This window comes from Mytilus californianus, unplaced genomic scaffold, assembly GCF_021869535.1.
Source record: "Mytilus californianus isolate M0D057914Y unplaced genomic scaffold, xbMytCali1.0.p SCAF_11, whole genome shotgun sequence".
Lineage (NCBI taxonomy): Eukaryota > Metazoa > Mollusca > Bivalvia > Mytilida > Mytilidae > Mytilus > Mytilus californianus.
The window spans coordinates 27,696,548-27,719,929 of record NW_026262593.1 but is presented as its reverse complement, the minus strand read 5'-3'; the positions used below and the strand labels follow the sequence as shown (position 1 = coordinate 27,719,929).

General features: G+C 32.6%; 1 protein-coding gene across 1 annotated transcript in view; it reads left to right on the top strand.

Annotated features, from left to right (window-relative positions):
• LOC127720852 (tyramine receptor Ser-2-like) overlaps nt 1-13,897 on the top strand; it is a 38,904-nt gene extending 25,007 nt beyond the window's left edge. Inside the window, exon 4 of the mRNA XM_052227600.1 lies at nt 12,755-13,897. Within this exon, the coding sequence (XP_052083560.1) occupies nt 12,755-13,530 (776 nt within the window). The 3' untranslated portion in view covers nt 13,531-13,897. The remainder of the gene's footprint in view (nt 1-12,754) is intronic.
• Nucleotides 13,898-23,382: the final 9,485 nt, after the last annotated feature.

The following is a 23,382-nucleotide window of genomic DNA, read 5'->3' as shown; positions in this document are numbered from 1 at the left end:
AGAATATAATTAGAAATTGTATGACATTGCAATTTTACATAACCGATTCACTTTCATCTTGCTAAAATACCGAGTAACTAATTAATATTTTAATGATTCTAATATGTTCGGGTACAAGTATTTACATTCGGGAGGAATTATATACAAAGCTAATATTTTTGTCAATATTTAACAAAAGGAAAAACGACTGTCCTTATATAAACATGTAACAGAAAAGGCGGAGGATACCAAGGGTTAATGCAAACTCATAAGTAAACAAACTGACAACGACAGTGTTCTTTTCTTACCATTATTGATTTCTGAATATTCTATTTTAAGTTAAAGTAAAAAAAAATGCAAACAAGACGAGAACAAACAATGGATTTGGTACACATAAACTACTGAAGACACAGTGGTTTAATTTCACATAAGATTAGGATTTTCTTATAATTGAGTTGTTGATTTGTTTCTTTGAGAACGAATACATTATTCTTTTCTTCAAATATTGCGTAAACGTATCATCAAGCAACCAAAGGGCACTGATGTTGTTCTAATTTTTTTTCATTGGATAATTGTTTAGAGAATATTTGATATTTGATTTGTCATAGATGCCAGTTTTGTGTCTATTTCTTCAAATGTTGCGTAAATGTATCATCAAGCAACCAAAGGGGCACTGATTTTGTTTTCATTTTTTTCATTGGATAATTGTTTAGAGAATATTTGATATTTGATTTGTCATAGATGCCAGTTTTGTGTCTTTTTCTTCATCAAATGTAAATATCAAACAGACTTTCATGTCTTATTTATTCCTTTGTTAATCCGAGTTAGACGTATTCACAAAAACGATGAATATTTAGTCAATTGCATGTACATGACACGTACAATATACCCGAAAGTCCAATTAAGGGAATTTGTTATCGTGTTCTCTTCTGGTTTAATAGGGAGTATTTTTTAAAGTTTGTTTCATAAGAGTATGATACGTACAGCACTTAGTAAATCACTCAATAATTGACTGATTAAAGTTATTAAAGGTATGAAGTAAACAGGGTTTTCAAATAAGAAAAAGATGGATTTATCTCCAGTACATTCAATTCACAAGTTTTAATTCAAGAGTCTAATAATATATAAGCGACTTGATCAGTTCAGTCTGGTTTATATCTTTTATTCTACCTTGAGGATCTATGAAACTATTTCACTATCAGATCTGGTATTTTAGACTTTTTCAATATAAAAAATCAATTCGAACTGAAATGATTATCCCATACTATTTTTCACTGTAGTGTGGTACAATATAAGGAAACTGAAGGTTAATATAGAATTGCATTTAACATTCATGAATACTTTCAATAATTAAAGATATGGCAGTAGACAGCATTGTCTTCTATAATGATTATTATTATGACATTTATTTTATCACATAAATGCATTATGTGTTTCTTTCCAAATAAGTCAGATATTATCTACAGTTGTAATACAATATAATGAGATCTAAAGCGTGTCACGAGGTTCAAAAATATCGAAAAGAAAAGTAAAAACGATTACTGATCGGATACAACTGTAATGATTTATTGTATACAAATTAAGTTACAATCATTTCTAATGGATAAAAAATGTAGTTTTTTTATCCGATTTACTATCTTGGTATATCATGTTGTTTTCCTTTGAAAAACACTGTTGTTTCTTTATATAATAACGCGTAGGAGGACAATGAACATACCACTTTATCAAGTGTGGTACGATATTTCTCCACTCAACACTTCAATTTTCATATTTATAATGCAAGGCTTGCTGATTAATATTTAGAATTTAACTATTGGTAGTGGAGATCTATCGTTTTGCACAAGATTTGGTGGTGAATAGATATAAGAAGATGTGGTATGAGTGCCAATGAGACAACTCTCCATCCAAGTCAAAATTTATAAAAGTAAACCATTATAGGTCACAGTACGGTCTTCAACACGGAGCCTTGGCTCACACCGAACAGTAAGCTATAAAGGGCCCCAAAAACATTACTAGTGTAAAACCATTCAAACGGGAAAACCAACGGTCTAATCTATAATTAAAAACGAGAAACGAGAAACACTTATGAACCACATCAACAAACGACAACTACTGAACATCAGATTCCTGACTTAGGACAGGTGCAAACAAATGCAGCGGGTTTAAACGTTTTAATGGTACCAAACCTTCACCCTGTTTCTCTAATTGTTTATAGGCGAGATATAGAAAAGCTTTCCATTCCTTTTCGATTATTTTCGAACGAACAAACGAACCACCCGCTGATCTTGAACAAATCAAATCAACAGGTCTGGAAATGTATAAACTGGATTCGAATAAGGAAGAACGAAATTTAGAGATTTTACCGCAGCATTTCAGAATTTGAAGTTAAAGCTAGACATGACAAAGATAGGCGAAAGATACCAAAATGACGTTCAAACTCATAAGTCGAAAATAAACTGACAACGCCATTGCTAAAAAAAAGAACAACATACAAACAACAATACACAAAACACAACGTAGAAAACTAAAGACTAGCAACACGAACCCAACCAAAAACTGGGGGCGATCTCAGGTGCTCAGGAAAGGTTTTTTAGATATTTAATGTCTATAGTGGAAACGTATCGTATTGCTTAAGATTCAGTTTCACTTATTAGACAACTTGCATCTTTTATATTCTAATAATCTACAAAAACAATGTCTTCTTTGAATGGAATGTCACAAAAGCATATCAAGAGGAACGCAAGAAAATGTGACATCACAGTTGAATTTTGTCCAATGAAAAACAGATAAACCGAACAACACGTTAATCTTAATGAAAATAATAATCAGCCGGTCTGGGAAAGTATAAATCGGCTAGGAATTAAAGTAAGTTTTTTCGAAACACACTATATCGAAGCACAACCGACATATTGGTAATCAGTAAACATGTACTGTTAAAGTTAAGATTACTTTTACACTTAACTATCATAAGAAAGCCAAGAATCGTCAATATAGATTGGAAATTCGAAATTCAATATCCGATAAAAAAAATTAAATATGTCATAGATAGAAACCATTCTTAAAAAATTAACATGTTTATATATTTGCTTATTACACCTGTTTATGTTGTGTGTTTTACTCTATCATTTTTGTCTATGATATATGATATAGAAAAGTACAGAAAGGGAAGGGGGGATACTGTGCACTTTAAACTTGCTTACTTCATCAAATTATGTGAGTGTATTAGAAACATCAAGCGATTCCAATTTAACCGAACCAGATGCGAATTTCGACAGTTGATGTCTTAACAGTGATCTTCGTTGTTAACAAATTTGTTAATATAAATTCTAATTAAACAAAATACTTATGCTATCTAGACAATGCGTTGTTCGTTGTGTTTGGTCTTTGTTTGAACGTGCCTTTTCACGGAGCTTGTTGATTCTTAGTGGTTGATGTCATCTGTATTTCCTACTTGTTTAGACTTTTCATATTATTGTGTATACACATGTCTAAAACGTTGAGTCGTACTCTCATTGCCTTATACCCTTTATCTCTTATACAGTAATGTATTACTGTTGTCATTTCATGTAATACATTTTTTTTTATTAAGAAATATTTCTTACTTAAAGTAATGGCATTCATTGTTTATGTTGACGGAGTAGGAGAATGTTTTCCCCTAAGTAAAGTGCTGTGTTGTCGTTAATTAATTATATACAAGCAGATTACAAGGTTAGCTCGAAGCATTTTGATAGGCTATTTGTGAATTAAGTGTTTCATTCGGTTAATGTATTTAACATGCTGATTATTAATCGCTATCAAAATAATATTTACTGAAGAAAAAATGCCGAAGCATTGTGTACGTCTTTTGCAATGACAAAACGTCTTTAAATATGTCAGGAGAATGATGATAACAAAACTGGACATGTGTGGCAATGTCTGATGGTGTAACAAGCTAATAACAGCATAGGCACAAGTTGGTTCAACCATGTAAAATACGATTAAGCTTGACAATAACTAAGTGCGTTTAATTCATACATCTCAACTAATCAAATAAAAATGGTATATTACTAATGGTTAATTTAAATTTACTTCATAAAACGGGGAGATGAAAAAGAGGGCACTGACACTTTTCTAATTGGATAAGATTCGTTAGGCTTTTGCACGTGTAAAAAGTGTTCAATTTTAGAATTTTGCACGTGTAGAAAGAGTTCAATTTTAAAATCTTTCACAGCCTGAGCCTTAGGGCACAAAGGATGTTAGAGTAAAAAAAAAACATATTGCATATACTTTACAGCTATCAAAGAAGGAAACACTCCAAAATCATAGCTTGATAATTTTTTTTTTTTTTTTTTTTTGCTCCAAAAAAAATTAAATTCCTTGCTCTGCCAATTGTTCTCTCCATTTTAATCTTCACTTAAACTCTTGACATGAGTCAAAAAAAGGAATGTATAAAGTCAGGTGATAATTTTATTTTACTAGTGTTGAAAACCGGATGTGGGTTCCTTTTATTCCCAAAGGTCTAGTTTGATTGTTCTAAATATAAAGCCATAGTTTTTAAGTAGTAAATTGTTTACGGTTCTGTAATTAGAACATTTATCCCTCAGATTAAACTAAAATAAAAAAAAATAAAAAAATGATACTCTAGGCAGAACAAGCAATAGGACCTTTTTGGTAGCAAAAAATAAGAAGATGAAGTCAGAGATTAATATCGGCGTCGTTGAAGAAAAAGTCCAGGAATCGCAAGCTAATAGATTTTCGAAACTATGATATATTAGTGTTCCTATTTTGAAGAATAGCGAACGAAGGTACACTTATAAGGTATTTCAAAGATAAAAAAAGAGTCGATTTTTGGAGTTTGGTGTAATCTGTACTAATATGTTTGATACTTCCTGTTAACCTTTTCATATATTAAGATTTCTGAAACCGCTCTGGTTGAAACAAAATAGACGACATGTTTAGTAGATATTGTTACAATGGTACCCGTGGAGTTGTGTAATAAAATATCCGTTGAATTCGTTGGACATGTTTGCATTCAGTTAATTTGCTTTCTGAAAACTCCGATTGTATATGACTTTTAGCAGATTTATTTGTTGACTCTAGTTAAGTAGTTTTTTGGGCTCAAACTGATTTGCAAGGTATGCGTCAAAGAGACAGTAAACCAACAGCACAAAAAATAAAATATCAGAGGTCAACATATGATAGAAAAACAATGGGTATGAGGTATCCATCCATGACACAAAATCAGTACATGCACTTCAAAAACATATAAAAAGCACAGGAACAGCGCTTTTATTGCTGTTCTTCGTCTCAAATTCACAATGAGGCCTTAAACACGGAGCAAAATAAAATCAAATAACGATTGCACCTCATTGCAAGTTAAAGACGGCTCAAAGTTGACCTTAGATAAATTTGGCTATTTTGTAGGTCCTTTTTGGTCATATAGCCTTTCAACTGTTTAGTTTATTATACATTCTAGGCGTTCAAATATTCGGCTTTGGGTGTTCCTGATGAAGGTAAATCCAGAAAAGCGCTTCGGACGAATGAAATTTATAACGTGTTGCTTTCATTTTTTCTCAATCACCGGTTTGAGCGGAATTCTTTGCAAAATTTTTCGGATAGACTTTGTACGATGTAACACCAACAAATCTGTTTTGTTTACAGATTATTAAAAAACGATTAAATCCAAACTTTGATTTCTATCTAGATTTAGGTTTCAAATAAAGATGCCTTTTTCTGGATAAAACATATATGAACCTACTAGTCATTTTAGGGGGCCTTTATAACTTGCTGTTCGATGTGAGCCAAGGCTCCGTGTTGAAGGCCGTACTTTGACCTATAATGGTTTACTTTTACAAATTGTGACTTGGACGGAGAGCTGTATCATTGGCACTCATACCACATCTTCTTATATCTATCTACACCATCTGCTCATGCTTTATAAAGAAAAGTTGCTTCTTTACAATGACTTTCTTCACTTAGCACACCCGTTGTCATAGAATCAATAGGTGATACTCAGCCTACAAACACATTTCAAACAAACATTCTACAGTCACTTTAATAAAATCGCTCGACTGAAGGTAAGTGTTACATGTAAGTTATTTTCCGTCCAGTGCTTCATTTCATCTTTAAAATTTAACATTTATCAAATGTTTAACTACTATCTACCTTTACCAATAGGATATGACAACTGTCAATTGCAACTTAGAATATGCAGTCCGTCCGAATCCTCTACATGTAAACCCATTCTTGAGTTGGAAGGCGGAATATGCAGTGCTTTAAACTCTAATGTTCATATTTGTTCGTAAACCTGTTCTGTAGTCATTGATTCATACAATTCAATACAGTCATCATGGTACCAGTTACAGAGTTACACTTTGGACAAGTTGGCTTATTATCGTTAATATTTTGTAATTACGATCATTATAATTACTTTTTCCTGGTTTTATTTCTTTTATACCCAACATATAATTGTTGTCACAAGTATTTTACAAGTAATAACACATATTGTGTTTGATCTGGTTAATGCTCTGCCTGTCTCAGCATTACTTATTAAAATAAACGTATATAATGTTATGATTGTTTCTCTTTATTTCAAAGCTAACGTTTTTATTATATCATTGAGATCGATGTTGCAGTTTAATAGTCATAATTAACTCATTGATTAACCGTGTCTATTTCAACATTAACATTCGTTAACTGTCTATCATATCCTTGTTAAAAGGTTAAACGCATGAAATTTTTTACAATTATATTCCGTTCTAAAATAGAGCAATTTCCGATTATTACATCTTGGTTAGTTTTATAATCAATGTTCACAATACAAGACCATTTGTAATGATGAAAGGTATTGCATTGCGCAAGTCCATGAACAATCAGTTATTTCACATTTCTATCAGAGTAATCGGTTATGAAAATCTCTTCAAAATGAAGTAAAAAATACGGCAAGTAATGAATAGCTTTCCTGACACAAAGTGCCAATTGGGGTATTCACATCACTAGGCGTTCGTCGTCTGCCGTCGTCCGTAAACTTTTGAAACTTCCGGGCCAAATGGAATTGTTTAATATAGGTGTAAGATGGTCCTGTCTATACCAACCAACGTTGCCAACATGGCAAAGATAAAAAAAAAAATAGGGAAAATGCAAGTTTTGTCTATTATCTTGAGAAACGCTATAGACATAATAGTCATAGAAAATCTGACAGGACAGAAAGGTCCAGAATGTTAACGTTGTACACTGACTAATGTCCATGAACACCAACACTGGTCGACGACTCCTTATAGGAGTTATTGCACTTGTATGACGATTTTTACCATCTGTTATTTTTAATTTTGTCTACAATCTGGAAACTATAACAGATAGGCGAAATATACCAAAGGGACATTCAATAGATAGAGAGAAACTATAAAAATGTTATTGGCTTGAAAAGACCAACAAATTAGTCAACATGGCGGAAATTCGATTTCAAAATAATGTTGAAATTGGAGACTACTTTTATATGTATATTTTGCATACTAGTAAAATATCACGTTCGAACACTGATTTAATTCTTCATTTGTTTGCAAGTATAAAAGAACATTGATTTATTGATATCACTGTGGCTTTGGACCTTTTTGGCTTCTATTTCTTGTGAGTAAATCATAACAATCTTAACGATATAAATAAAGATATATTGAACCAAAGTCAGCGGGTCAGCATCCTACATGTAACACAATAAGTTAACCAGCATTGACATTAATTATTTGTGATATTAGTGCAAATTCAGAGAGTTTATCGGAAACCCAGCTCCGCTTGCTAGACTTCTCAAATTGGGTTGAAGTGCATACATGCATGCTAAATCAAACTTAAAACACTTTACTGAAGAAAAAAAAACCATATAACTTGGACATTTTTTTTGCATATTTTTCGTCAGAGAAGAATTTAACTTTACAGCATAAAATACTCGGGTCGATTGAGAGAAAACAAGATAACGAAAGATGTACATAAAATAATCACTTCAGGTAGAACGAATGTCTTCCGCCATCTTGGATCGTAGAAAAGCAGAAAACAATCGGTATAGATCTTGAATGGAATATGCAAATTTTTTGAGAGAAGAATGTAATTCATTTAAATGATTTTTTATTTAAATGAAAACATTATGTGTTTTGTCATATTCTTTACGACTGTTTTCTTTAAAAATACAGAATATTTTGTCTGATTCATTTTTTTTTTAATTTGCCATTTAAGGGGAGATAGCTCAGAGTTTTGTAGCGAGAAAACGAGTCCCGTGACCCAAATTTTTATTTTTATTTTCTAAAAGAACATCATAAGAGCTATCTTCTAAAATTTTATCTTAAAATTCTATCGTTTAGTTTTCTTTCTATTGCACAAAATCGGAGTTTCCATGTATAATATATGCAAAATCTGACAAATTTACACAACATTTAGCTAAAAAAAAAAAGACCCCTGACCAATACTTTTTATCATATTTTAAAAAAAAAGCATGATATAAACTACTTTTAGGCAAATTATTTAACAAATTCTATCGATTTTAATTTGGACCCCCATCTACCTTAAAACATAATATTATTTGCTATCTTTCACGTGTTCAGTAAACATTTTTTTCATGTCGGGACCTTTTATAGCCGACTATACGGTATGGGTTTTTCTCATTGTTGAAGGCCGTACGGTTGCTTATAATTGCTTACATCCACTTCATTTTAACTTTCATGGATAGTTGTCTTATTGGCAATCATACCACATATCCTTATTTTTATATTATTTCATGCATATCTAAGTCAATATCACTTTACAAATAATATAGCATTTTACTAAAACTAGGAAAGAATGAGGTGGATTCTTTACCTTCAGTATGCAAATAGTGAGTGCTCATTTTGTAATGATAGGAAATAAGACTTATAGAAACTGCTTAAAAATTGAGTTTCCGTTAGGATAAAATGTCCGAGCATATTAATCATATATCACGAAATATGGTCAAAAGACATTCTTCCGTGCGGAACTCATACCCGTGCTAAAGGTGAGGGATTGTCGTTTAAGCATGTATCGCATGGCATATTTCAGGCTTTTCAATATACAATGTATCTACTTTTTCAAATCCAAATAGCGGTCTATCGACTTCACAGAACCTTATCAAATCGTTAGTGTTTTAAATACTGTAATAATGCATGAAATACTTGCCACTTGACGATAAGAAAACAACAATCAATGTGATTGTCAATTGTCAACCCTTGATAAACAAACATTCCTAACTACTTAGTATATGATTTTTAATGATGAGTGAAAACTAACACCATATGAAGTTTTAAGACGGTCAAATGATTTCCAGTGCCTGCGGAAGACCATTTAAACTAGGCCGACAATCTATACATCCATTAATGGTAGAAATGAGACGTTTATTCGTGACTTACCACACTAAATTAGATAACTTTAAAAAAAACTGTATCAAACCAGTATTCAATCAACTAGAGCTTTATCGGTAGAATTAATGGACTTTCAAAAAAGAAATAATGATTAAACGAAGGACGTTAGGGATGCAACTTTGACTTAGATATATTTCAGTTTGAACTCAAGAATTTTGTTTGCAAAAATAAACAATATGCACAGTTTAAATGAAAATACAAGAGAAATGTATCATTAACATATTCTTGGAAGATTGTTGGTTTGCATTTTTAGCGTCGATCGGTAAATACTTCACAAATGTCCCTACATATTTGGAATGTAAAATTGTGCAAAATTCGAACAGAGATGACTCGCAAATAACAAATGGCCTTTTATCAAATTTTTAGATAAATAGAGCTGCGTAAGATTTGTCATCAACAATTACTACTCTTTTTCAACATTTGCAAAGAAAACGAGTGATGGGAATGGAACATGACATTTAACACAACCCAATGTACCAAAACCGAATAGGATTTGAAAAAAATATTACAACTTAAATATTCTACATTCCGCATTTTTTTTTTTGTAATACTGTTGGCTCACCGATGAGTTTAATCTTGAGCCCCACCTATGAGATTCTTTTGTCATGTCTTCACATTTTTTTCTCATTTGAAGAATTTTGGCAACGAAGTTAATGGCAGATCTTTTAAATTTGCTGCGATTTAGAGCTTCTGGTTGGTAAAGACATCAGTCCTTTCTACTGTTGAATACTGTTTTTGACCTCTAGAAGGCCTTTGTAGTTTTTTTTTGTTTGTTTGATCATAGGATTGCTGTCTCATTGGCGTATTCCCAACATATCCTTTAATTCCAAAGAATTTTAAGGCGTCTTTGTTTTTCGGAGATATTATCAATTATTTTCAATGTCTTGACACTCAATAGCATTGACAGACCACAAATCAACGTTAACACAGCCTCTTTAATTAAGCTGTATTTTGTAAATGTTTATGATTAAAAGCATAATGTCTTGTACATTTAAACGTCCATAGTATTGCCGTAACATCAGTAGACTTACTGAATTTGTTAATGAGTTCAAACGATATATAATGTTGGGATAACCTTAAAATACAGTTTTAACTCGGAAATATGTTTCGCTTTATCATGACTGTTTGATGGATTCTTCAAACGCTATTGAATCGTTAGGGTCATTTCCGCATAATTTTTTTTTATGATAGTAATTTATGAATAGGATGCTTAGCAAAATAAATCGCTAATGTCGTATTTTGAACTGAGAATTGCTGTAATATTTAGGTCTACAATACTGTATAATCCTCTTTTTCGGAATAGTTTAAATAATACTATAAAATCTGGTCAAATTGAATATTGCATTTTAAATTATACATGCGACATCAGCACTCCGACTTATGAATCGCATTGTTGAACGTGTATATACAAAAACAAGTACCAACTCTATACAAAACTATTTTAAAGGGTATATCAATTAACTACTACATGTACAATCTATATATGTAAAGCGTATAACCAAACAAGACTGGTGGACACCTAAGTTATTAATATAGCACACACCATGTTTTAATTATAAATATAATATTTTATTGATGTACATAACAATTCAAATAATCTTATGGTCATGTGTATTGAAATATATTTTGAGCTGTCATCAGTGATCCTGCAGGCCAGGAAAAATCATCATACACGAGTTGATTCGGTCAAACTACATTTAAAATGCAATCAATTTATTTGAAATGTGGGCGAAATACCAGTCAGAACAGATTACAAGAGATAAATTCGTTCATTCCATGAGCTTCAGATATCAAACAAAAACTGACCTGTGATGACTGTGCGTGTCTTTATGTCTTTATAATGTTTACTTTTAGCTTAATATAGCTATATGTATGTGTTATGAAATGAATTTTTAACACGAATGTGTTATGAAATGACTATTAAACTTTTAACCATAATGAAAATTATGACTTTAACTTTACCGGTCCTAAGCCCGGATAAAATAGGAGGGAAGTCATAAGAAGCAAATATTGTAAAAGCGCAAATGTCCTATATAAAAAGCGCAAATGTCCTATAAATTAAAGCGCAAATGTCTATCTAAAAAAGCGCAAATGTCTATCTAAAAAAGCGCAAATGTCCTATGAAAAAGCGCAAACGTCCCGCGTCGTTTTAAATATAGTGGAGCATGTCGTGTCGTAAACCTGTGCCCAAAACCTAATTTCACAACGATGGTTCTCAAGAGTTATAATACTTTGGACAGTGTGAACAAAATGTATTTTTGTATATGAATGCATATTTTATTAGTAATAAGGTATTATGTTTGCATGAAAAAAAACCTTTAAGGAACTAGTCATGTAAAGTTTAGGAATTTTTGTCAGATGTTCAGACTCCTTGGAGTTTTTCCTACGATACAGCGTAAAATATTTTGCCCCATATCACCACTGTTCTTTTCATGGAAGACTTTAGTAGCTCATAAAAAGGTCATTACCAATATTTAAGCAGATTCTAGATTTATTTTCTTAAGATTCGAGACCAAATAATGTCAATGCTAAATGTAAGGTAAAAGTAAGAGACGGCCTTTTCCCGCCATTTTAAAAAAATCAAATATCTCAACAAGGAGTTCCATATATAGTATCAATTTTAAATTCTAGAATTTTTTTAATAGTTCTCCTTACGACATCCTTAATTACACAAAGGTAGTATTAGTATGTCAAATGCATTGAATCATAAACTATGTTGGGTAGCTGTACAAATAACGTTCCCTAGTACCGTTATAACAATAATTTCCCACTAGACTATCGAAGCGAGTGAAATTATGATTATATCATGGTTTCGACTCTATAATTCTAAACACATGTCACTTGATCCGAGAGAGGTGTCCAATGTTTCACAATAATACCAAAAAATTGCATAATGTACGTTTCTATTTGTCTGACTATCTTCGTTGCTTAGAGAGGTAGTGATGTTATTTTAAACATTTAATACTGAAAGGGATTAGATCTACAAAATTAAAACAAAGACTAGCACAAATTAAAATCACACACGTGCACAATGCATACAGCAGACAACAACTTAGAATCAAAAGTTTACTAAAAAAAAGTCGTCTCAGCATGCAGCATTTATTGTTTTGATATGGCTCAAAATCAGTAATTTATTAGTATTAATATGTATGAGGAACTTAGAGTTCAAGGATAATCAAAAATAAATAATCCTTTTTTACATCACAAGATCGTGTAATACAGCCTACACGTACACAGTCAAAGATCGTGTAATACAGCCTACACGTACACAGTCAAACAAGTAGTCCCTTAAAACTACACCTTTAACAATACTAAAACAATTTGTACTTCAAAATTCAAAATTAAAAAATGATAACAATGCTATCCTTATTCTTTTGCAGGTTGTGTAAGTGTTTCAGTAGTGTTATCGTTGCCACCGCTTGTTGGATGGGCTGAATACTCGTACATTCCAGAGCAACATTTTTGTTTTTGTAATTGGGCAAAAGCTCCGTCGTATGCCTTTTTCATGATAGGTTGTTGTTTTGGTATACCATTTACAGTAATGTCAATATGTAACATACTTATTTTTCGAACTGTACGAGCCAGTAAGAACCGCGTGGCAGCTGCTCAATCTAAAATTAGCACAAGCAATCATCATAGAGGAAGCTTGAAATCAACCATTGTGACACAGGCCACTTCAATCCTACCAGAACCTTCGACTGTGTCGTCTTCACAAACCGATAAAACATTATTGTACATCGCTAACCGTAGCCCAAACAATAGAAAAGCTGTTACATTGGAAAATCTGTCTGCTATAGATGATGTAAAGGTTGATGTGTCAACGATACATTCCAATTCGAATAGACTGTCAGTTATAAAATCAAAACAGCAGCAGAAAATCTTAAGACACGCGACAGACAAAGCCCGGTCAGATGAAATACGTCTCGCCCTCGCTCTTGCCATTGTTGTTATTATGTTTGTAGTGTGTTGGCTTCCGTTTTGTATTAGTATGTTAATAGGCATATTTAGTCCTAATGCTGCGTCAGATAAATTTCATATGTGGACGTTGTTAATTGGTTATTCCAATAGTTGTATGAATCCGGTTATTTATGGTGCTTTGAACAAAAAGTTTGGTGAAGGTTTTAAAGACATATTTTGTCGATTTTGTACAAGGTGAAGAAATTGTTATTGTTTATTGTTAATGGTCAGACAAAGTCTTCACTGTATATAAATTGAATTTTCTTCTTAAAATGCAACCATTTGTCCGAAAACGAAATCAATTCAGTTTTTACAGTTACCAAATTGTATAATTATATACATTATATTATATTGTAATTATTCATTATGGATAAGAAGATAAAAAATGAATAGCAAAATGAATGAGATTTATCGAAACAAGACTTAAGATTTAGCTTAATAATAATTGCGTCCTAACTCCATTGTTTTGATGTTCTTCATCTTGAGTCTTGCTGGAAGGCTTTCATCGACGAACTAACCACTTCACATTATATATGTGGTTGTCCCAAGCCAGGACCCTGTTATTCAGTTGTTTTCGTTGTTTGCTGTCTGTAATATTTAAAAAAAATATTTACAATAATCAGGCCGTTGGTTTGTTTTTTGAATAAGTGTGTTCGGGGATAGTTATTGTTTCAATTCGGAGGTTAAGAAAGTAGTATATCACGTGAAGTTTTTCTATGCATCCGCCAAGTATTTTCAGCTAATGGAATGATTAAATTAGATTTGCACTTCAAAATTCCGACCACACTTTTCTATAATTGTGACCCCTTAACTCTGATGAAAACCTACCGTAAGTTGACATCACCCATAAGTTCATGTTTTCATTCAGTCGACGTTGTATTGATCCCAACCCTGCATACATTTTTGATGTTTTTACGTTGCGTTTGTGTGTAAAATGAAATTGAACACGGACAAATAACTTTCTTGGAACTAATGTATTGTTTTACATTTTGTCGGAACGGGTCCTCGTAAAGTTCCTATACGGTAAGGGGTTTGCTCATTGTTGAAGCCGATCGTTGAATCTATTGTAACTTACGTCTACGTCAGTTAGTTTCTGGTGGATAGTTGCCTTATTGCCAATTATATCACATCTTTTTATTTTTATAAGGGGATTCCACTTCACAGCGGTTACAACATGTTCATGATCGTTACAATGATTTTGATATATTTTTATTGTTAAGGTGGTACCTAACACTACAGGGAGATAACTCAAGTAAAAGGGAGTAAAATCAGCTAAACGTTTTAATTACGTTGTGTTGTTAAGGGAATATTAAGCTTCTCAATGATCAAAGTTAGTGTTTGTCAAACTGCTATATAACCAGTCTAATTTTTCTGATAAATTGGTTGGTTCAAATTTTTTGAAATTTTTATATTTTTGTCAAAGGGTCAAAGTAAATACTTTTTCAAAATTTTATGAAAATTAAACGAGCCAAATTAATTTTAGTGAAGGTGTTGGGTACCACCTTAATTTGCCATCTATTCTGAGTTTTCCACACATCTTTTTTCATCAACGTTTTCGACTCCCTCCCTAAGGGTATCGCGAGAAAATGGAATTCGTCTCACTTTCTCCTAGCCTGTTGTGGATTATGACTATGTGCCAGGATGTATAAAATACACAATCCGTGTTGGGAACATCCCATATTAATTTGGTTAAGTAGTTGAAAATGAATACTGTGATCCCAGTTTTTCTGTTCATATTCAGAAATCATTTCAATTAAAGATATCTTTTGATATTATTTTAAATTTCTACCATATATTTGTCTTTAAGTTTTGTTTTGTTCCCATACCAAACAATATATTATTGCCAGATAATTTTTGTATCGGGTAAAAACTTATGAATTTCATAAATAGTTGCATTGACTAGGTTTATTAGCATAGCAACATCGTATAACCAATATCATTACCGCCACACGCCACAATGAATAACTAAGAACTTAGATGGAGATTCATGATTTGACATAAGTCTAATTCTAGGAAGTGGTTCCTCCTATTTCATACCCCCTTTCCTTGCCACCATACCTTTACATTGCAGCGTTTCATACCCAGGTGAACACCATCAAATGTGTTCCTGGCATACCTGTATAAAAGCATGCTGAACTATGGAGGAGCCAACTACCCAAACTTGACTTTCTTTTACATCATCTATTATAAAAATAAAATTGCATTTATATTAAGGAAAAAATACAGCTGTATGAGACGGATGATTTAAGGAAATCTGCCCACTGTTATACATTTATTTCTTTTAATGTTATAATTAATGCTAAATTAAGAATATAAGGCTTAAATGTGTCTGATTTCCATCGACCTAATTTTTGAATTTCTTGTTGAAATGCCCCTTTTGCATAATGACTGGTAAAAAGAATGTGTTCGAAATAAGGATGATTAAAACTTTAACGCTTTTTGTAGTACTGACGCAAATTGATATCGAGTAAAAGAGGGACGAAAGATACCAGAGGGACAGTCAAACTCATAGATCGAAAACAAACTGACAACGCCACGACCAAAAATAAAAAGACAAACAGACAAATAATAGTACAGATGACACAACATAGACAACCAAAGACTAAGTAAAATGATTATCCCCAAAATGACACTAAAACGGACCCATAATATTTGGCTGCTGAGTTAAGTAATTTCGGAGATATAGCACCGGACATATGTTGTTTTTGGTCTACGCTATTTCAATTGACATTCCTTTCCCATATTGGTCTGTTTTTGAAAAAGGAACATTCAGCTCTATTTTATCCAAGACGATTTTTATATTGTTCTTGCTAATAACCTGATGTTTCTGCCATGGTTTGCTCAGTACAATTTCTCCCACTCGTAGCAAACCATGAAAAGCGAGTGTAAAAGCAAAGGAAAATAAGGTAGCTTCACATTTAAAGAACAAACTGACGGTAGCGCATTGATTATACTATTTAATATCTCTTCAGTAATTGGCAATCTTGTATCTTTTCTCTTGTTTGATCTTTTCATACCCTCTAGCATTTTCTTTATTGTGACACTTTGCGAGAAATCTACGTACTGTGCCGTTTTGCAACGAAAATTAATAGAAAAAAAAATAGGTACTGGCAGTATAATGTGATTTACCGCTCAATGATAGAAAAGCAATGAAAAATGTAATGTGTGATAGTGGAGGTGGCCATATATTCTCCAATCAATATTCCTTACGAAAATACTCGAAAGAGGCCAACCCTGTTTGATATGCTTCTGTTGTATTCTCCGAAATTGATGCACCTATAAGTCGTCTAATTTCATTTCCGAAATTTGACGAGTGAAATCTTCTGGTATTTTCTGTGGGTGGATGTCCGCATCCGGCTGTACATCTCTGAATCTGGTCCACTTTTTACGATAAATGGCATCTGCTATGCAATTGAGCAGGCCTTCAACGTGGCATGCTTTAAATTGCATGTTAAATAGCATAGTTTGCAGGACAAAAGGCCAGACCAATTGCCTAACATGCTTAAATTTAGACGATTTCTTGTTTATAATAGAGACTGATGCTTTGTTATCTGTATGAAAGAATACGAGTTTGTTAGCCAACTGTTTTTTGAACAGATATATGGAAAGTAATATTGATACAAGTTCTAAAAATGTAATGTCCGATATAATAGCAGGTCGATAGCTCTAAAACAAAAATTTAATAAACCTTCGAGTGACTGTGGCTCTCGTAAAGTGACTTTCTTTTTATTAAAAACAAACATTAGTTTCTGCCTTGTTTGTTCTAGTTTGTTCTCTGAATTTTGATCACCATCTCAATTGTATCTATGTCAAGGCCAAGAAAAACTAGAATTTTAGTAGGATAAACAGTTTTTTCCTCCGCCAGTGTGACACCTTAGGCTAGTTCCTCTCAAACTTGGCGAAAACTTTTCATAATCAATTTACAGCTCTGTGTGCCTGCTTTACCGGCCATTAACAAATCATCAACATATTGTTCAATTAAATCCTTTTGAGATTTGAATCGCACAACCCATTCAAGAAAATCAGCGAACTTTGTAAACAGTAAATTTGATGGTGAAAGGTCCATTGGTAGGCATTTATCAAAGTAGATTCTGCCCTTAAATTAAAACCCAAATAAGTCAAACTCTTCGGGATGTAGGATTAGCAATCTAAAGGCCGATAGTACGTCTATCTTGGCTATTTCCGCATTTTTTCCTAGTTTGCTTATAGATTTAGTACTTAATCAAATGACGTATACTGGACAGAGACATTTTCTTTATCAATAAAACTATTAATACTCTTGCCGAGTGGATATGACAGATTCTGAATAAGCCGTCAACCACTGGATGGCGGCTTCTTCTTAAAAAGTCCAATTTGGGATAATCTTAAGTTAGGGAGTACCCTATTTGAAAAGGGGCCAGCAATTCTGCCTAACTCTACCTCCTTCAAAATGTTTTCTTGTAATTGAGATTTATATTCATATGCAGAAGCTAAATTTGTACAATTTAATGGCAGTCGTGGACCCTCATAGTTTGTTCTCAAACTTAATTCAAAACCATTATCTAAAATATGTGCATCATGTCTATTTGAATAAAATTTTAAGTCTTTTCATTTCTAAATGGGCGTTTTGCAATTAAAATAATTCATATAAGATATATGCAATACTTCGCTTGAGCCAAAATTTGTGCTGCCGTTGTCTCCATCTAATATCTTTAATTCCATCGTATTCCCAACGTTTAGTTTACATGGCAACTGACGAGAAATACATTTTTTAATTGTCCATAAACATGCATGTAATACATCAAATTAATTTCGATATCTTGATATTTCAAAATATTAGCAGAACTCAGAAAATCAAATACACATTTTCAAAGGAATATGTACAAACAATCAAAGACTTTTATGCATATTATTAAAACATTTACCATCACAAAGTTGTAATCAATAAAGTGTTTTGTCTGTACCAATGACTTAAACAACAGCTAGCCATTTCAAATAAGCTTCCTTCGTCTTTAGTAATTAACAGAAAAAAAAAATCGAATTTTAACGGATCACTTCCAATTTCCCAATTACAGACGAATAATTACATAAACACTATAATGTATTTCCTTTCAATAACTGAGGTATGACAATCTATCAGACAGGTATTGACGTTTCAGTGCAATTACAGTTTCATTAACTTTGTTATCATGCCCATCCATAGAAAAATAAAAGATGTAAATGTTTTAATTGACAGGTTAAAATGATTTAGATAAAATTTTACGTCAATATTATCATTAAGGATGTATCTAAATTATAAATGAGAAAAACACCACAACAATAGCTTTGTACTATTCAACTAAAAAATCTGCAAATTCGCCAGAACGAGAATTAATGAACAACTACAACATCATTACATTTTGAAGAGTCAGTGTAAAAAACCACATATGATATGAGTTCCGCGTGCACATCACGTGGTTTTGAAATAAATCTCCATACGGTTTGTTAAAAGCCAATGAAACTATGTAATTTCCAAGAGCATAAACACCGAATGGGTTGTAGCAAAACAACTAGAACTAATTCGTCGCAACACCAGCCTAACCCGTACCTCCGAGATTCAACCAAGGTTTGCCAGTTGAGCATACACTGTTTAAAACCGACTTTGCCACAGAGAGTTTCAACCTTAGTTTATCACATTTACATACTTTTGTTAACTGGTTAACAGGAAAAAACAAATATCATTGAAATGATGGTCATAACACTTATGTTTGTCTATTCTGAGTTGGCAATGACCAATTAAAGCCACAACCAACTAGTGAGGTGGAAACAATATCAACGCTTAATTAAACTCTTTTCCTATATTTTTGATACAACTGCATGTAAGCGTATGGTTTGTCTTTCGTTATTGTCTTTTTTCTTAGTTACATGTGTACACGTATTATACTAGTTGCGTTTACATGTATGTATTAGCTCAATTGAAACATTGATCATACTTCACCAAGAATACCCTGGAATGTTTGTTTCTCAATGTTTGTAATCCTAGCGTCTAATAAACTTTAAGGTTGAGGTATGGTAAAGCCGATTAATTAGGCCTCTTGATTCGAAAATCAAAAAGTATTATTAATTTTTAATATTCACATGATTTTCGTCTGCCAACCACTAGCATTACTATCTACACAATGTTTATCATTAAATTCTGTCTTGCATATTGCTAAAGAGCTAACTTGATTTCAAATAATGCAAAATTACAAAATTTGCATAAAAGTTTCACTTTTAGATTTTTGACATTAATATTTTAAGTAAGTGTTTAGTTGTTACTTTGATTTGTGTCGTCTTAATCGATTTACGAGATTTGAACATCGGCAAACTACTGTCGCCTCACATAATTGTATAGGGCTTATCTGTAGTCAATGATATGAAAATGTTCATAATTCGACATGTTCATATACAATTACAAATTCTTACGATAGAATGATTTACAAATATGCCTAAAAATACATGCAAAGACATGTCAGTTGATGCAGGAACCAAGTCACTTGGACACATATATTGATCTGTTATTGAAAATGTACAAATCAAAAGGTAGGCTCTAATGAGAACATCGAATGAAAATTAAAGTCGACAATCAGAAGAAGAATGAATTAGAGAGATCTGGGTTATACGTGAATGAGACAGTAAGACAACCAGATGACCTCTAGATGACAACATAGATGCTTAAAAAATAGACTGGTGTCATTGCAATGTGCCATGCTCTAAATCGGACCGAGTCTATACAAGTTGTGAATAAATCGAACAAATACAATTGAAGATCTGACATACCTGGACGTATTGACAAACGTAAACTATCGAAAAAGGCAGACAACATTTTATCATTTGCGAAGCCGATGTCACGTGTCAGGATGACTGCAATCGATCTTCCAAGATGTACGTACAGAACTGATTTCTGTGCAAACAGATAACGTTTAACTATTAAAGACCCAGTTTAATAGCCTCCTTGTCTTGTTTAAAAAAATAAATGGTACACACCTATTGTCAGTGTCAAAGAAATATGCAATAAAACTTGAATCATTAATTTTGCTTTTAGAATTACCATTAAAACTATAAGTAATATCAAATACACTATTCTGTTAGTAGTGGAGTGACAAATCAAGAAAATGTCGCTTATTTTAAGAGTTTAATGGACCGACATACCTTACGGCTGAAAATCCACATGATGATAGAGTAAACAACTTTCATTAAAATTTGTTTAGCCCTGTCGTAGAGTTTTCCCACGGTGCATTTTTTTTTTTTGTAAAATCGCGGTAAAGGTTGATTTTCCAATTTTTTTCTTTTAAATTATCAAACACGGGAACGCTAATAATTATTTTTTTTGAATGAAGATATCAGCAATTATTTTCTATAAAATGAAAGAATAATGTATCAGCTTTCATTAAATATCAACATAATTATCATATGAAATTAACTATGGAGTGAATTTGAAGAATTTCAATTGCATGTGACATTTTTTTCACTCTTATCGTCTGTAAAAGTATATTAAATTTCTTACAAAAAATAGTGGAACAACCAATACATAAGAAGTTTTAATATATCAAAGTTTGATAAAGCCTCAAATCAATTTTTACAAGCCTTTTTATAATACTCATCATATAGCAGTTTTGCTATTCAAAATTCTCCACAATAAGTCATGTTGCGCTCCCTTTTCCTATTTCCTATTATCCCTGTTTTTCACAATGACTTAAATGTGCATTTTCCTAATTTTTGTAAATAAGAATATAGATTTGTATGAATGTTTGACAGATGTTAAGGTTGAATAACTTTTGTCTTTTTTTTTTTTTATTTATTCTTGTTGAGTTTTTCGAATAGACTAATTTTAAACCACATTGGAACACATTCGCATTAATTCGGAAAATGATGGGCAGTGCTGATTTCATTAATTAAGAACAAGTAAAGTAGCATAGGTCGTGTTATAAAGCCTATACATGTACAAGAAGAAGAAATTTTGATACATTATAATTAGTGAAAAACCAATGCTCAACAGCATGTGTTGATGAATCAACTTGCGTTAAAACACACTACATGGCATTACTATTAGACTGGTCCAAATGTTTATTCTACAGACAAAAGTCATACAATGAGATAAGCAATTAAGACATGTCGAGTCATTTGAGCGTGCCGATTATGTTTTAAATGACGCAAATTACCAGTCTTACTATCCAGCGATAATAAGTTTACTCTCCATAGATTAATTCAAGGACAAGGCGCTGCATCATTCACAATGCATAATTAACTACTGGCTGAAATGAAAAAAAAAACCAAAACAAACTTGCTTCTGGTGCTTCAAATCAGTCGGATCATGATGTTGCTTTCCAAAAACTAACAGAAAGTCTATATGATGATCTTTTTGTTAAACAATAGCATTTGCGTAGTCGTATAATTTGCTAGAAACATATTGTTCCTTTCTTCCAGACCTTTCATAATGCGAAAAAAATTGTGAAAATCAGTTTACGATTGTTCGAAATTTCAAATTGTTACTATCTATTTCCGTCAAAATTTAGTATTCCTACAACTTTAAAATGTATTTCTATACCTCTGATAAATATTTTTGCCTGGTTAGTAGATGACAATTATTTTCATATGGATAATGATAGTTATGCACTCTCATGTGAGACTGTACGGAAATGTATACCTTTAGCTGAGTGTGTGATATCCCTGCCTTAAAAACCAATACATCCCTATGTGTATTGTACAAAGTCTTTATGTAAAAAGGTACAACAGTTTTAGAGATTTGGCCAAGGACACCTTTAAAACCCTAATAGCTTGTTTTGAAAACTTCGGGTGGGTCGTAGACGAGATTGATCGATATGATGTGGAACATTCTACAAAATCAACAGAAAGAATAAGGAGGTCTATTTCAAATGGTGGTAGATCTAAGGTTCTTCAAATTATTGAAGGCAGATCAATTAGAGACTATAAGAAATTTCGTTGTGCACTTGAAAATAAACATGGGTTGGAAAGATTTGTAGGTGACTATGCACTCCCGCAATAAAATGATTTTGATTTGCAAGACCATGACGAAATATTCCTGGTGGGATCTTTTCAAAATCTATAGACTGTGAAGCAATTTTGTGCCTGATCTGTACGTGACTGAAGAGGCATATATAAGAATTATTCTGCCGTCTATGCTTGCTAATGAACAGAGGGTAAAAAGTTTTTCCAGGGGTCGAATTATATTGAAATCCCCAGATACATATGTTTAATTTCTAATAAGGTATTTTCCTCAGATGTCAAACATCATGAATTGTGGTTTCAGACTGGAAGCGTTTCTTCAACAAAAGGCAAGACGTTTTTTTTTTAGTTTTTTTTACCACTGGTGTCTGGCACACTACCAGCTGCTCACGCGCTTACAGGATGCGACTCATCTTCATTAATCGGAATTGGAAAAAAAGACTGTTATAAGGCTTCGAAACAAAACCCCGTCAGCACATTCTTCGAGTTTCACTCTAGGTGTACGTCTGGATGAATGCTTATATCGCAAAACCATCACCTAGATCACCTTTTGAATATGGATGTGGAGAAATAACCCTATAGTTTTAGTATATTTTAAATCCAATGTCCTCTGACTTTTTACAGGACCTTGTTTGTACATGTAAAGGCAAAACTATTTGTAGCAAATCTTGCGTATGCTACGAACAGAATTTGTTGTGAACCATCATGTGTTGTAAGGGCAGTGGTGATTGTAGATACAAGGTTGTTTTAGAAGATTGCTACGATAAGGATGATGCTTTAACTATTAATCTCAATGCCAAATATTTCATGTTTTCTGCTATAGTTGCCTCCAACTTGATGTGGTTGGGGAGCTCTCTTTCTCTCTCGTTGTCTCTGACTTGATGTAGTTGGGGGACTCTCTCTCTCTCTCTCTCTCTCTCTCTCTCTCAAAAAGAACAACCCAAAACAAACCTAAACTAAACAAACAAACCTTTTAGTGGTCTCGGACCTTGACGCGATTGGTGCTCTTTCAAACCAACTGGAGATATTTGAATCGAATATTTTGGAAGTATTGCATACCATGACATCCACATATTTTTTTCTTAGT